Source organism: Ursus arctos, unplaced genomic scaffold, assembly GCF_023065955.2.
Source record: "Ursus arctos isolate Adak ecotype North America unplaced genomic scaffold, UrsArc2.0 scaffold_17, whole genome shotgun sequence".
NCBI lineage: Eukaryota > Metazoa > Chordata > Mammalia > Carnivora > Ursidae > Ursus > Ursus arctos.
Genome location: NW_026622841.1, coordinates 16089563 through 16105387, shown reverse-complemented (window position 1 = coordinate 16105387; position 15825 = coordinate 16089563). Strand labels below are relative to the sequence as shown.

Sequence of the window (15825 nt, the reverse complement as noted above, 5' to 3'; positions counted from 1 at the left end):
GTCGATTCCTTTTAAAATTCCAACGAGGATGGACATGGCAGCTGGTCAGTACGCTTCTGCTTCAGGAGAAGAGTTTATCTGGTAAATTCAAGTAGAACCAGGCAGTAGCTGGCGGGGGTGGGGGGGTATTGATTCAGAGCAAATGGAATCGGATACTGAGGAAACTGCTGCCGTGTCCCCTTTGGGGACCTACTTAATGGAGCACCCTGCCCTCAGCCAGTGCTAAGGACACGGGGACAACTCCTTCCTGTCTCCACCGCTAACAGATCACAATTAAGAATCACAATTAACAGACACCCTCTGATCACACTCATGGGAACAATGGGCGTTGGAGGTAGAAGGGACATTAGAAGACATTGTGTCTAACCCATCCTTCCTCATTAGCCAGAGGACGAAATGAGACCCAGAGAGGTGAAGTAACTTGCCCAGGGTCACACAGCAAGCGGGCTCAAACCCAAGCCTCATGATGCCAGTCGAGGCAATGCGTTGTGGTGAACTGAGGCAGCGTGAGGAACTGAGAAGACCACACTCTTCAGGTTCATACAGACCTGAGTGAGTTCCATCCCTGCCACTTAGCGGAGATAAGACAGGCAGTGATGTTTATTGGGCTCTGGCTGTACCAGGCATTTGCTAAGTGTTTTCTAGTTATCGCTGCATTTGGTTCTCACAACAACCGTATAAGGAACTGTTTTCTCCATTTTACCAAGGGGGAAACTGAGGCACGGAGCAATGAAGTACCTTGTGCATGGTCATATTATAAAGGGTAGATGCAGGCCCTCAAACTGCAGAAACTGTATTCTTAGCCACTCTGCTTAAGGGCATGAACTTATCCGAGGAGAATTGTCCTGGTCTGTAGAATAAGGTAAATAATAGCTCCTTGTAGGTTGTTGATGGATTAAAGAGAATGATCAAAATATGTCTCATACCTAATGGGCACGTAATATTTTATTTTTTTGGTATTTATTATGGCCGTTGCTATTTAATGAAAACGTACTGTGTCCGCCAATGTCTGCTGAAGTTTTGGAAGCTCCCTTGTCCTGTGGTTCTCAGTGTGTGTCCTGATTGACAGCACGAGCACCTGGTTTCTTGTTAGAAGTGTGAATTCTCAGGTCCCCCTGCCCCAGACCTACGGCATCAGCCCTCAGGAAGGGGAGCAGGGAGCAATCTGTGGCGAAACCCTCCAGGTAATTCTGGGGCACTCGAAAGTTCAGGACCACGGCCCTCATCTTGCCACTAATATCCCGACTAACTCCTTGCAATGACCATTAGCTGTGCCCTGAGTCGGTGCTTCTGAGTTTCCATTTTAGACTGCACCTTTCCCCAGCCTGTGGGCTTCCGTTGTATTTTTTCATCTCACATTGCATTTCTCTCTCTCTCTTGTGGGGAACCTGTTTGCAAACAGATTTGAGATCAATGGCACCTTTTAGGATTGTCCTTCCCAGCGCTGTGCCGGGAGAGGATGCGGGAGTCTGGGCGGGCTTTGAAGTCTGGAGAGCACGGTCCACACCGCGAGGGGCTGAGTTCCTCCTTCCGTGAATCTCAGCATCCTCGTGCCTTATTTTCCCCATCTGTACATCAGATATATGAAAAGCCAGCTGCCCTTTTTAATGTCAAAGTTTTGTTTTGAAATAATAGATATGAAAGCTCTTGGAAAAGTATATTTATGGCAAAATAAAGTATTATTAATACAATCTCTCTTTTTTCCCCTTGGTAGATATTTTAAGATTCAGAAATACTTCCTTTTTGGCCCCTTCCCTCTCTCTCTTTACAATGAATTCCTCCTCATCGGACGTGGGTGTGGCTAGATGCGCTGCTGGAATGTTCCCCTTCGACACCTTTGTTGCCATGTGTCTGTGAGTATGGGCATCTGAGGTCCCGGGTTGGGATGTGTATGTCGGGGCTGTGTTATCAGCTTCCACTCACCAACGGTGCATAGTCGTTTAATTTTCATTCCTGAGTGATGTCTGGCCAATGCTCCACGGGAGATCGCCCTGTACCTTAAATGAGAACGTTCGGAAGTGTCCAAGAGGAAGGCTGGCCACACCCACATGTGACTGAGTTTCAGAGTCACTGAGAAATGTATCCTGTCCCAAAATAGTCCTGTTCCTGTCATGCTCTTCTGAAGATGAATTTCTTCTCTCTGAGGCATGGCTTCTCCCACAAAGCCCTCAGCATTCCCGCCTGTTACTTTTTCTTTGCATCATGCATTGGTCCTCGGGACAAACTAATAGAATTGCTGGCCTGTAGCTGGAATTGTTGGTAAGAGGCTTTCCTGAAAACCTCACTTATATAACCGCCACCCCCCAGATGTCCATGTCTGTAGCACCCCGTCACCCGCATCAAAGGCGAGCTTTATAAAAACTAGTACTAGTTTGATAGATTACATACATTGGTTTAATGAACATTTTAAAAAACTTAGTAACAAGGAGTTGTTTCCCGCAACTTTTTCTGCTATTCCTACTTTTCACTCCTGTTTCTACATCTCTGTGAGCGAGTTGGGTTCTTACTGATTTTGAAACTATGTAATGTAGATGAAAGATACGAATCCTTAGTCGTATCAGCTACAAGTATCTTCCTCAGTGTTTGGGTTGCTTTTGTTTATGTTTTTTTTTTTGTTTTGTTTTTTGTTTTTTTACAATTATAATAAGGAATTTAGTGAAATCCATTCATCTTTGACTTTATCATTGCTTTCATTCTTTATTTGAGAACGCCACTCCCACCCCTTAAAACTGTTAGGTATTTATCTGTATTTTAGTCGGGGGCTTGAGTGGTTTGTTTTTCACTGGGCTGTTTTCTCTGATGTGCCCGTGGCGTTGGTGTGAGAGGCTTGGTCACACCTGTCTTTTCCCTGCAGGTGCCTCACCTTGCTGGGCGTCTCCCTGCCCCTGGCCGGGACTGTCTACGTGGCAGTCAGGGAGACGGGGTCCGACGGCAGGGCGCCAGCCGCGCCTCCGGCCACCGACGGGAGTCTGCCTTTGAGAGAGACGCAGAGGAGTGAACCGAGCAGCAGACCGGGTTGCCCAGCCCATCTCTCGCTATCAGGAGCCCCGAGCAGAGGAAAAAGTAGGCATTTTAAGAAACTATGACCACTCACGAGAGGCGACTTAGATGAGTGGCAGCTGGAAAATAAATCCAGTCTGGTGAACGCCCCGCGGCTGGTAAATGCCAGCGTGAGGCTGGGTCCCTGCTCTTTACAATTCGGTGTTTGTGCGCTATCAGAGTGTTGAGGCGAGGTCGCTGAAAACGCTGCTTTCTTTCTCGGGTACAATTCTCCAGTGTGTCTTTGTGCTACCCAGTGACTCGGTCAGAACAGAGCTTGGGTTTCAGTGGAGTAATCCTTTAGAGAACAATTCCATGACCCCAGTGTCTATTTTCAGTGTCACGGCTACGCAGATGACTCACAGAACCCTCCTGGCATGGCTAAGGTGAAGGATTTATGTACAGATCGAAGCCGGGGGGTAAGAGCGCGGCTGGTTAAAGGCTGGCGGAGGGCGGCTGAGCCCGAGCTGGATAACCTCCTCCGTGAAGGGAGAGCGGGATGGCAGTTCGCGGTCAGTCACCTTGTGTTGCGTGTCAGTGAAAAATCAGGAGCGTTTCCTTCATTTCCGCCCGCCCATATGGCAAGGCAAAGACCACACACACACACACACACACACACACACACACACACACACGCAGACTCTGAAACAAGAATAGCATCCTTGTGCAAACACCTGTAGAATGTGGGCAATCGTGTCCAGCAGGTGCACATCATTGACCTTCCCTTCTGCCAACTAAGGGGATAAAAATAAGACACAATTTCAATGAATGGGCCAAAAGATTCTGAGTACGTGATCAGGTAGCTTTGGGGACTAGGTCCACTGTGGAGGGCACGGTGATGATTTTATCCGACCCTGTTTGGATCTTCAGGCAAACCCCAAAACAAATGTTACACCACCACAAACTCCCAACAGCAAGGAAAGCAACACAAAGCCTGTGTGTGTCAGGATAATGGGACAGAAGAGCTGAGAATGCTTGCCCTCCCTCCCAAGTCAGAAGGCGCCCGCTGGCCCGGCGGTGCCTCAACACGCATTGTCATCGTGGGAAGCGTTCATTGTTAGGCCCCTGCACGGAGTCAGTCCCTGCTGCTCTGTAATTTCTACTCACAGGCCCTCGTTTGGCCCTTTGACTTAGCCTTGTTTCTATTCCACATCAGATACTGGGGACAATTATGATGGGCTCCCCCAAGTCTCAGAGCCCCTCAGTGTCTCCTCATGTGACGTGGTTCAAGAACTCAGCTCCCCAGCTGCCACGTGGAAGGTTCCATGGGCATGGCAGAAAGAGCCCATGCTTAGCGATTGTCGATCAAACCTGCCTCGGTTTCTAACTCTGCCCTTGGTCAGGTTGTTTGACTTCTAGAAAACTCGGTCTCCACATGCGTAAAATGGGGGCATACAATGGGATTTGTCAAAGGAATTAAATGAGATAATGTGAACCGTCCTCCTCCTGATTCGTTGCTCTTTTCCTAATTCTCTACCCTGAAGCCAGAGCGGGGGAAGGGGAGCAGCTTCAGTTGGCCAAGTCCTCTCACTAACACTGACCTTGCTGAGGTCAGCTGGGTTCCAGGCACCTGCCACATGCTTCTAGTTATCAGACTGAGGGTGAGCCTACAGTCCCCAAAATTCTCTATTGCCTAGCATGAGTGGGAAGGCTGAGCCGTGGAGCCTGGCGTTTTAAGACCAGATCGCAGGGCTTTAGACAGACACACCTGGGATGGTGTCAGCAATGAGCCACCGAAATGTTAGGGTTCTAGCCCAAAATAGGACTCTCTATGATCGGGATATGAAGGTTATGTTAGCTTTTTCAGCAGCTACGCTTGAGTGTGCCTTCAAAAGATATATGGGGGGCGGTTTCCGTGTTCTGTTGCTGTAGCAATTTTTTTGTATTTAATGCCATCAGAGTAAAATATCACATCCTGAATGGTTGGAAACAAAAGTCGAGATGGAGAGAGCCCCAGGATCAACATCTTTTTCCTCTCCACTTTTATACTCAGCAGCGAGTCAAATCAACATAAGACTACCGTGTCTTCTAGAAGTTTAAAGCCAAATTGGGTATTTCAGATTCCTGGATCTTTATCCTCCACATAATCATTGCATTCGCTCAGAGCGGTTTCCTGTTACATGAGCCTGTCCTTTCCTACTTAGATGAGAAAAATACGAGCCTGTGTTTGAGGAATTTTCCATGAATTAAATAGGTGTGAATTTCAGCCCCTGGAAGTCAAGGCTCTTCATCTGTGGTGTGTCGCTTGAAGCAGGCTCACAGTAATAATCACTGAGAAAATCCAAAGGGGCCGCAAGATTTTCCAAAGCACCGTCACCCCCCCCCCTCCCCCGTGGTTCTCTAACTTCGGTGAGCATCAGAAGCGCCTGGAGGGCTTGTCACAGCCCAGGTTGCTGGGCCTGACCCTCAAAGATTCTGAGTCAGTAGGTCTGGGGTGGGGCCTGGGACTGTGCCATTCTAACAGGTTCCTAGGCGATGCTGAAAATGCTGGACTGGGGACCCCGAACTTGGAGAACCACTGACCGCATGCGTCATTTCAGCTGATCCTCCCATGCTCCTTCAGCTTCTCCTTTCCATTTACAAATGAGTACAGGAGGCTCAGAGAGGCTGTCCTCCCCATAGACCAGTTATTTTCTGATGGTATGAGAAGCTGCTACTAGTTAAGTTCACCCACAAGTAGAATTTAGATGGAAAAAAAATGAAATGGTAGCAAAATATATTCAGTACTCACTTGCCAAGGTAGGCATCAGGCCAGATGTTTGACAAACGGGCTCAAATGTTCCCAGGAGCCCGGCCAAAAAGCGTGCTCAGCTTAAAAGTGAGGGAAGAGGTCCTGAGAGGTGGAAGAGTGGGGGGACCTGGGCAGAGCCAGGGGCCGCATCTCTCCATGTGGCACGTGGCTTCTCAGGAGCCGAGGGGAGCCGGGACTCAGGGCTAGGACACGGCTGATCGTGCCGTGCCAAGTGCTGGTGAGTGAAAATCTGTCTGTCTGACAGGGTGAGCTCCGTGCCTTCAGGCAGGCCCATTGGAGACTGACCCCGGGGGAAAACCTCGTATTTACAGCTGCAGCCTCAGAAAGTTTGGCAATTACATTTTCCCATTTAAGAAATTGATTTAGATTTCCAGCTGCTGGTTATAAGCCAGATCTCAGTTGTAAATAAGTCTCAATTCTGCCACGTTGCACCTGCGACGTTTAAGCACCAAGCCACATCCGAGAGAAAACAGGAGTCCCTTGGAATGGCTTGAGCCTTTCTTTGGAGGTTCCTGGTTCACAATTCCAGCTATTTGGAATTAATCTCAGTGAGTCCAATTAAAATTTTTTAAAAATTAGAAGAATAAGTGAAGTGGAAGGGATTAAAGCAATAGGACTTAACTTAGTCAACACAGCAGCTCTGATGCCATCTCATTTGTTCTTCGTGATAATCCTAAAATTGTAAGATCTACTTTGATTCCCATTTCGTAGATGTGGAGACATAGGCACAGAGAGGTTGACTCACTTGCCAGAGGTTACAGAGCGTCTACCAGAGGACAGCCAGGTTCAGAGCCAGGAGCAGCTAACTATAAGGCCAGCGCCCCTGGCTGCTGTGCTGTGTGCCCCTCTGTTATCATCCCTGTACTTGACAGGTAGGGATGTTGTTGGCAAGTAGTTCATTCTTGGGAGGACAGAAGGAATGCTATTCCAAGTGGAATGCTGGCTTTATGGAGCATGTCCTTTGTGAATGATGTCTAAGTCCCCCTCCCCTTTGTAAAACAGGGCTGGGGGCAGGGGGTGGGCTGGGGCAGCGTATTAAGTGCATGGCAGTGTGGGCGCCGACCGCAGGTCCAGCATGTTAGCGCAAGTCAAGGTTTACGGGGGAGGGCGACCCCATCCGAAGGTGCACAGATAGATCAAGAGGGGACCGTGGAGAACTGGGTTGAGCAGTCCGGGGTCACAGCCAAGGAGTGTCTGTGTGACAACCAAGATCACCGGTGTGTGTGTTTTGACTCTTGTCTGTGGGGCAGCGTGTGGCCTGATCTGGCTTTCAGGGTGGACGGTAACACCTGTGCTCTTGTCCAGGATTTCTAGGAGCCATGGAGCATGCTCTGAAATGCTTTTCTTGGCAGAAGAACATGCCGGCCCTCTGGACGAGAGAGACGCCAGGAAGCTCGTGCTCTGTGCTGAACGGCGTCCGAGTTCTGAGTCTCCTCTGGATCATGTCGGGGCACACCAGCCAGATGACTGCATGGCTGTCTTTGGGTGAGAGGCACCGATGAGTCTCTAGGAGCAGTCGAGGAAGAGAGACGCTTTCCTGTGCGGGGAGCCTGTTGGGTCAGGGGGTGCGGAGGCTGCAGCCTTCCCCACGAGCAGCCTTCCTCCTGTCTTAGAGCCACAGCCATGACTGCCCCCCAGTGAGTTTCCCAGGCCAGTGCCCGGTGGTCGCTTTACCTCCTCCTGGGTGTGAGTCAGGCCTCTGACGAACAGGTGAACAGCGGTATCTGAGGATTGCATACTCCTTGTCCAAAGGGCTGGATTCCTTCTAGTAATGATTGATGAATCCAGAAACTGATGTTTCTTTCACCTGGAAAAATAGCCAAGCATAAATAAATATTGTGCACTGGTGTTAAAGTGTTTCCCGGCCCGCTGTCTGTTGCCTCGCTCCCGAAGCACCGCCAGAAGGAGCAGCCCTTTATAAGTGGGGCCAACACGTGGGGCAGAGTTGAGGGGAGGGGCCAGATTGCTACAGATCCCAGGCGATCTGCAGCAGCCCGTGGCGGGGTGATGCTGTGTGCCCTGAGCCGTGGGCCCTGGGAGAGCAGGAAGCAGCTCAAAGCCTTGGTACCATGCCATGGTAGGCCCTTTAAGTGCCTCTGTCACCACTTCTCATGCCAAGCTCCTGTCCCCTCGCAAGTTGTGGGGCTGCACGAGATCCTCCTGATGCTATGAAAGTTGAAGGTGTCTCTCTTGCTTGTTCTGAAAACATATATCACGTGACTTTCTTCCGGGAAACAAAAAGATATCGTTTTCCGGTTTGTTGCAGATAACGTGCTCGAGTGGAAAACCAGAGTGCTTAAAAACCCACTGTACCTTTACTCTCGGAGCGGCCCGTTCTATCTTGGGGTTGACACATTCTTCCTGGTCAGGTAATACGGTGTTTTCCCTGCTGTTGTACATGTTGCTGTTTGTCTGGGGAGATGTGCGTGTGTGTGATGCCATCACCACTTTAGTGAGAAAAAGTGAATGGCTCACACTTATTTACTCACCTGGCCTTTGCTTCTGTCCTACTGTAAGTAGTACTCTTGTCATCAGCTCCTCGCTTTTGTATCTTCAGTTTGTTAAATGAGTTAGGGTGGCTCTCGAAAATTTTTTTAAGATTTTATTAATTTATGAGAGAGAGAGAGAAAGAGTGAGAAAGAGCATGAGCAGAGGGGAGGGGCAAAAGGAGAAGCAGGCTCCCCACTGAGCAGGGAGCTCGATGCAGGGCTCAATCCCAGGACCCCGGGATCATGACCTGAGCCGAAGGCAGATGCTTAACCAACTGAGCCACCCAGGCGCCCCTCTAAATTTTTCTTTCTTTCTTTCTTCCTTTCTTCCTTTCTTTCTTTCTTTCTTTCTTTCTTTCTTTCTTTCTTTCTTTCTTTCTTTTACAAAAGGTGATTTTATCTGAATCAAAATTGTTTATTTCAGTGGTTCTCAAATTCTGGTCCACGGACTGATGCGAATCCGTGATAAAGTTGCCAGTTCTCACCGAAGTGAAATGTGACCACATCTGAAAAGGGTGTGACATTTCGTAACGCTTTCTTTATGTAAATGAACTACGGAGAGGTGCGCTGCCTTAATCGTGGGATGAACGGCGGCACTGTGTTCAGAGCCGCAGCAGCACCCCACTTCATCCTCACCATGTCCCCCGACAGGGGCCACTGGTAAAATCCCCATTTTCTTCTTTTTTGGTGGCGAAGGTGAAATGCACATAAATTAAGCCCCTCAAGTGAGCAGTTCAGTGGCATTTAGTACGTTTCCAGGTTTGTGCAACCAACCGCTTCTAGCCAGTTCCAGAACATGGGCAGCACTTCAAGGGAGACGTCACACCCGTGAAGCAGTTATTCCCCACTCCCCACCCCCCCATTCCTAGAAATCCGCTCTCTGAATCTGTGGATTCACCTCTTTTAGATATTTCGTATCAATGGGCCACACGGCGTCTGGCCTTTACGTACCTGGCTTCTTCTCCTTGCTGTTTCCCAGGCTCACGCACGTTGTGACACAATTCAGTACTTCCTTCCTTCTTGTGACCCAGTGATATTCCACTGTATGGCTGGACTACCAAATCTCTACTTTAAAGGCAAGACCACTGAGCCTGAGGGAGACAGTCCTGGTGTGGACCCGCTATCCAAACCCAGGCAGTCAGACCCTGGAGTCCATGTTCTCAGTCACTGTGCGGACCCGCCTCTCCCTCTTTTGGGTTGAATGTCTCTTCCTTCACAGGGAGATGGTGACAGTAGACGGCAGTGGCTTTCATCAAATGCTAGGCATTCATCCGTCCAACCATCGTCCACTGACCACCTGTTTGCCAGGCATCGTTCTAGGCCCTGAGGGTACAACAAACAAGGACTACTTGTGGTGTTCCCATCAGTGTGTGTGTGCGTGCGTGTGTGTGTCCAGCAATAAGCAAACAAATAAACAAGAAAAAATATGGTAGTAATAAATACTAGGAAAGAATAGAACAGTGGTTGTGAGAGCGAGCAGGTAGCTGTTTAGACTCATCGGAGCAGCCTTGTCTGTTGAGGGGCTGCTGGATCTGAGTGGCGAGAAGGAGCCGGCCATGGGACAAATCCAGGATGGGAAAACTTCAGGCAAAGGGAGGCAGTAGTGGAGAAAAGCTAAGGGGAGGGAGAGAGACAGAGAGAGAGACAGAGCGCCTTGTTAAAGGAGCAGAACGAAGACAAGCATAGAGAAGGTGGGGAGACAGGGAGGAGAGGAAAGACAGCGAGCCAGGCAGGGCCAGACCACAGAGGACCTTGTAGCAAGACTCAGGAATTTGGACTTCAGTCTTGGTGAAACAGGAAGTGATTGGATAGCTTTCATTTGAAAAGTGATATCATCTGACATTTTATTTATTTTATTTTATTATTTAAAAAAAGATTTATTTATTTGAGAGAGAGAGAGTGCACGAGCAGGGGGAGCAGCAGGCAGAGGGAGAAGCAGGCTCCCCGCTGAGCAGAGAGCCCAATGCGGGCCTCAATTCCAGGACCCTGGGATCAGGACCTGAGCCAAAGGCAGACACTTAATGACTGAGCCACCCGGGTGCCCCTCATCTGACATTTTAAAAACGATCACTCTGGTCCTGGTTAATAACAGAACTAAGGAAGGCAGGGATGGGAGCAGGGAGAACAATCGGGTGCCCTTGGCTGTACTTTGGATGCGAAACGATGAGGGGCCTGTGGGGTGGTGGGCAGGACAGAGAGAGAAGCTCACGTTCAAGATGGGCTTTAGAGGTGGAATTGTCAGGACCTGTTGCTTATCGGACATGAAGTGTGAGAAAGAGAGGACTTGAGAAGGATTTCTGGTGTGGCTCAGTAACTGAAGAAAAGAGGGGTGATGCACGCTGAGTGGAAAGACTGGAGGGGTCTGGAGGGAGAATCAGGCCTTCTGTTGAAATCGAACTGTCCTGACCACATGAAGATAAAGGGAGCTCGTGGACACCCATGCGGAGGTGTGAGGTCAGCCTGGGCTCTGGAAGCCTGGAGCTCGGTGGACATGTCAAGGCGAGAGATGGGAACTTTGGAGCCCTTGGGTTACGGGCAGCATGGAGGCCACGGAGCTGAATCAGAGGCCGCTGGGAGGAGGGCAGAATGACGGATCAGGGGGCATGCTAAGGTTCCCTCGCGCCCCAGGCTGGAGAAATCGGGGAGGAAGGAGAGCCCCCGAGGGTCCGAGAACGAGTGAGCAGTGAAATGGGAGGACAGGTGGGACAACACAGGGACCAGAGAGCCAAGACAAGAAAGTGGTTGAGGAGGGAAGGGCGTCGTCACCGCTGGGCCCACGCTCTGGGAGCTGAATGTGCCAAGAGGTGCCCTCTGCGTTTGGCAGCACTGAGGCAGAAGCGGAAGTGACAGCCTGACAGGTGGGGCGGACTGCAGACTGTGCCTGGGGGCTGCACGGCCGGCGGGAGCAGGTCGGTCCCAGGTAAGAGAGGAGATCCGAGACTGTCTACATTATATGCCGGGAACGACCAAAGACAAGCCACGCGGGGACGGAGGGATGGGAGTTGGCCAGACGAGGGAGCAAGCTTCTCAAGAGTGCCACTTAGTTTTTTAAATTTTAAAGTCTGTGAAATGCCAAAGGTATGCACCAGCGAACCACCAGATCAGGAGAGAACCTGCTGGCAAACAGGGGGAGCCACAGAGGCTGACGGGCCATCCTTTCCTGCGGCACTTATTTCCCGAGACCGAGACCCCGGTGGCTTGTTTCCTCTCCTCCTTCAGACGTTTGCTCGAATGCTGCCTCTCCGCCAGCCCTGCTGGTCCCCCCTGTTTAAAATGCACCACCAGCACTCTGGACTTCCTTTTCCCGATTTATCTTTCTCTTTATCTAACATACCTAGAGATGCCCCTTATTTATTCTTCTGTGCTTGTTGTCTCTGTCTCTCCACTGGAATACAGGGCAGGTCTTTTTTCTGTTTTGTGTCCTGCTGTCACGGATGCTTAAAGCAGTACCAAGCATGTATAGTATTGCTCGATAAGTAGTTGTTGAAATGATTTCTTTCTTCTTTTTTTTTTTTTTTTGAAATGATTTCTTAATTGTTTTAGCTCAAGCCTCTGGTATGACAGTTTCTTGGGGGAATGCAGAGAAAGTAGGGTACAGAGTGAGCTGAGACCTGGTCACTAGGGCAGCAGCTCATGCTAGGAGATGGCCAGGGTGACACTCAAGTGACCCAGATAGGCGGGGGTCAAAGGCCACCGTCTCTAGTGATATGGGAACCACTAGGCACCGGACTTTCCAAGAGGGCACACTGGGACTAACCAGGCAGGAAAAGCCCAACTGCGGGAGACCTCGGCCAGCCCCCGGTTGGGTGGGGAGGTCTGCCCAGGGGACAGCATTACGAAGTCCAGAACTCTGTTCCCTGCAAGAGGACTAGTAAGAACAAAGCAAAAAAAAAAAAAAAAAGACACCAAATGCTGGATGGGGCTGATTGGCCGAGCTCCAAGCCGTGGGCGGGCGGCTGGCAAGGACGATCAGGATGGCTGGAACCGGAGCCAGAACTCAAGCTGCAGGATTGCCACCAGGAGGGGAGAATGAAGGCCTGAAAAGCCACTGGTCATGCCTGGACTATCGGTGCAAATCTCTGAGACAACGCGGACGCCACTGGGTCAGCCCTGAGATACCCACAACACAGGCCAAGGCTATGAAATTTCCAATGTCCAAGAAAATGAGAATTAGGTGCCCCTTTATTGTAAGGACCACATGTCTGACCCCAGGCTCGCCCTGGGGCCTGGGGAGTGCGGGCCTCTTATCAGTGGTTCTCAGAGTCTAGTCCCAACGCAGTTGTACTAGCCTCGTCTGGAAGGTTGCTAGAAATGCAGCTTCTCGGGCCCCGTACCAGGCCTGCTGAGTCATACCATCCAGGCTGGAAAAAGCCCTTGGGGTGCTGCTGCCTCCTGGTCAAGTCCGAGAACCGCAGCATGAGCCCCGCGGCGTGAGACGCCGAGGACGGCGGAGTGGAAGCCAGCCACTCCTGACCCAGCCTAAGAGACCAAGACATCTCTCTCTTTTCTGTTTATCTCTGTGTGCTTCTGTTTCTCATTGCCTGTCTCGGTAACTGTTTTCTTCCCCTCCAGCATTCATTTTGTTTACTTGAGAAAGTGCACGTTGGGGCGCTAGCAAGTAACTCTTGATCTCGGGGTCGTGAGTTCGAGCCCCACGTTGGGGGTAGAGATGACTGAAACAGATAAACTTAAAAAAAAAGTACACATATTCTCTTAAATAGAATTTTCATTTGGACAATGGAAATAATACTAAGGGATTCAAATATCGCCATCGTGCTGGGAGCCTACAGTCTTTTATTCATACACTATAATTCTAGGAAGTTGCAACGAATATCATGCCCGCCTTCACAGCTGGGAAAGTTGATGTGCGGAGACGAAATAATGTGCCCGTGCCCGTGCCCCCGCCCCCCAGCTAGGAAAGTTAGAATCGGAACTGAAACAGAATGTTTGTTTCGGGCCCAAAGTGTGTCGTACCCACCACGCCACTCATATGTTTATATAGTAAAACTAAAGACTCCTGACTCTCTCTGGGGACGGTTGGGGGGATCGCTTTCTACCTCTCCGGCTGACTCCATGCATCTCTACCACAGGACCGTGCTCTTCACCCGTGGGGTCGGGTCTCTGGGTCTTCCCAGCATCCGACAGCGACTTCTCCTGCTCACAGCCTGTTTCCCTGCCAGCCTTTCTCTTTGTCCTCCGGACGAATGGGATGGTGCATGCCCGCCCACAGAGACAGACCCCGATTCATTCTTCCCTGAAATGAAGAGGAGGCCGGGATTAGAATTGGCTGTCCTACCTCCACATCTCAGCACTGCTGTCTACATGTCTCCATCAATTGTGTTCCTATCCTAGTGAATCCGACCTGCTGCGTTTCAAAAGAAACTCATGCTGGCAGAGAACAAAGACATTCTCTAACCCTCCCTGATCCCTTCCAACACACACACAGCCCTCTTTTGCAATAGGAAATGCATTTGTTCCTTAGGGAAACACCCACAAGGATCATTGGCATCCCTGTCAGAAGGTCAGGAAACTCACTCCCAAACTTGCTTGTTGTCAAGTTAGAACTCAGAGACGTAGCCTGTGTCTTTAGCTGAGCATTCTGGGTAACAAATTCATCATCAGGTTATGTTGGTGGAGAATGTTGGTCAACCCACTGAGTCTTTGAGCTTCAATGTCCCTGTTAGGTAAGCCGGGGTGGTAATATCTTCCCTTTCACCAATCACTCGCTCAACAAACACTTATTGCAAAGCAGTCTGGCAATGATCTAGAAGGAAAAGCAACACCATTAGCGAAAGTACTTTGAAAACGATGTGGCTCTCTGAGAGGGGAAGGCTTTGGACGTCATTATTTCAAAAGGCTGATGTGGTAGCTCAACGAGCTGTTCACCAAATATTTCTGGTTCTCTTCCCTCCAGGCCCTTGGTGACTTCCTGGCCCCGCGGCGGTTGGGCAGGAACTAGGTCTGGCCAGCGAGGGGTACCTGGTGTTGCTGGTATGCTGAGAGCTTTAGACACGTCCCTTCTGGGCTAGAGCATTTAATTGTCAGTTTGAAGCCCTCCAGCACCCTTTTGTTTTCTGCCATGGTCGCTGGTGACCTTTTGGAGAGTGGCTGTAACCTCGGCATGGGTCTCCTGGTGGGAACGATGCTGAGCTCCAGGCGACCGGCCGTGTGCGTGCAGCACAAGCAAAAAAAAAAAACTATTATTGTTTAGTGTTGGAGATAATCTTCTTACTGCAGCATCGCTTACGGACCCTGATAAAGACAGCCCAGTGTATCATCCGATGAACGGTATCACTGAGAAGTCATTCCTGTGACTCGTCTTCTCTCTCTCTCTCTCTCTCTCTCTCTCAGTGGCTGGTTAAGTGCGAGGTCATTTTTAAAGATACATCAGAATTCAGACAAAGGAACGACCCTCAGTGTCATACTCAGATACGTCCTCAGCCGCTTTACAAGGTAGGGCTGTCTCATCTTTTCATTCGTTATTGCTGTGTAATCATTTATTCCTTTTTAGTCTTTAGCCCTCCTTTGAAATAATTTTCAAAGAAAAATAAACTGAGAGACAGGGTTTTCTTTATAAAGTTGATTTTTGCTGGCTTAATGGCCGTTGCCATTACAAGATAACAATTTTCATGGCATTTGTCCCAATAGAATGTGAACTATATTAAACCAGCAAAACGTCCTTATTTCTCAGCTGATGGGCAGCAGGCTTCAATACATGTACTGTCAGGTGTCCCTGGAATGTGTCTCCAAAGGGAGAATGTCCATGGTTCCTATAAATTGGTAGTAACTGGGTCCTGTAAATCAGAGTACTAAGGGTAATGATAAAAATAAAATAAGATATAACGAGGAGAGGGGAAGGTGACGCTTGAAACAACGGTCCTTCTGCTCAGAGGGAGGCGGGGAGGACGTGGTCCTCTTTACGAATGTGTGGACAGTTGGGGCAGGAGGGGATACGCTATTGGGACGGAGTATGGAGTCAGTGGGATAGCAGACAGGTAGTGAAGCAATGAAACACACTCTGCTCGGGGAGAAGAGGAAACTCAACTCAGGTAACCCAATACTCCTCTTGTACCTTCTCTAACTCATGGTTTGTTGCTGGCTGAGCTGGGCCAGCTCTCACTGCTTAGGGCCCACGCCTCTCTTGTTACATTTCATGTCAAGGAACAGGAAGGGGGGTGTTGAAATAGTCTTCTGGGCTGGTAAATGGAGTGGGTAGATCTGACTCTAGTTGGTCTGCCTGGGCTTGCATTCTGGCTCAATCTTCTGCCAGCTGTGTGACCCCGAGAAAGTGTCTCAACCTTCCTGTGCTGGAGTTCACCCATCTCAAAAATGGGACGAATAGTGGCACTCACTCCACTGGACTCTTGCGAGGATAAAATGAGAGAACGTGTGCTAAGAACCTAGAAAAGTGTGACACGTAATAAGCCTTCATAAGTACGAGCTGCCATTATTATTCTTGTTGCTACTTGCACCTTGTAACTTTTCTGGTGAATAGGTTAACAATGAGTCTGAGCTAGGGAATAGGCCTCTATTGATTTCTTTCCA

At 49.6% G+C, this 15825-nt stretch overlaps 1 protein-coding gene across 1 annotated transcript in view; it reads left to right on the top strand.

The window, feature by feature from the left end:
- Positions 1 to 2133: 2133 nt before the first annotated feature.
- The window catches only part of LOC123000887 (O-acyltransferase like protein-like), a 40706-nt gene continuing 27014 nt past the window's right edge, over positions 2134 to 15825 (top strand). The window contains exons 1-5 of the mRNA XM_044383055.3: positions 2134 to 2259; positions 2855 to 3063; positions 7097 to 7276; positions 8058 to 8160; positions 14632 to 14733. Coding sequence (XP_044238990.3) covers positions 7111 to 7276; positions 8058 to 8160; positions 14632 to 14733 — 371 coding nt within the window. The 5' untranslated portion in view covers positions 2134 to 2259; positions 2855 to 3063; positions 7097 to 7110. The remainder of the gene's footprint in view (positions 2260 to 2854; positions 3064 to 7096; positions 7277 to 8057; positions 8161 to 14631; positions 14734 to 15825) is intronic.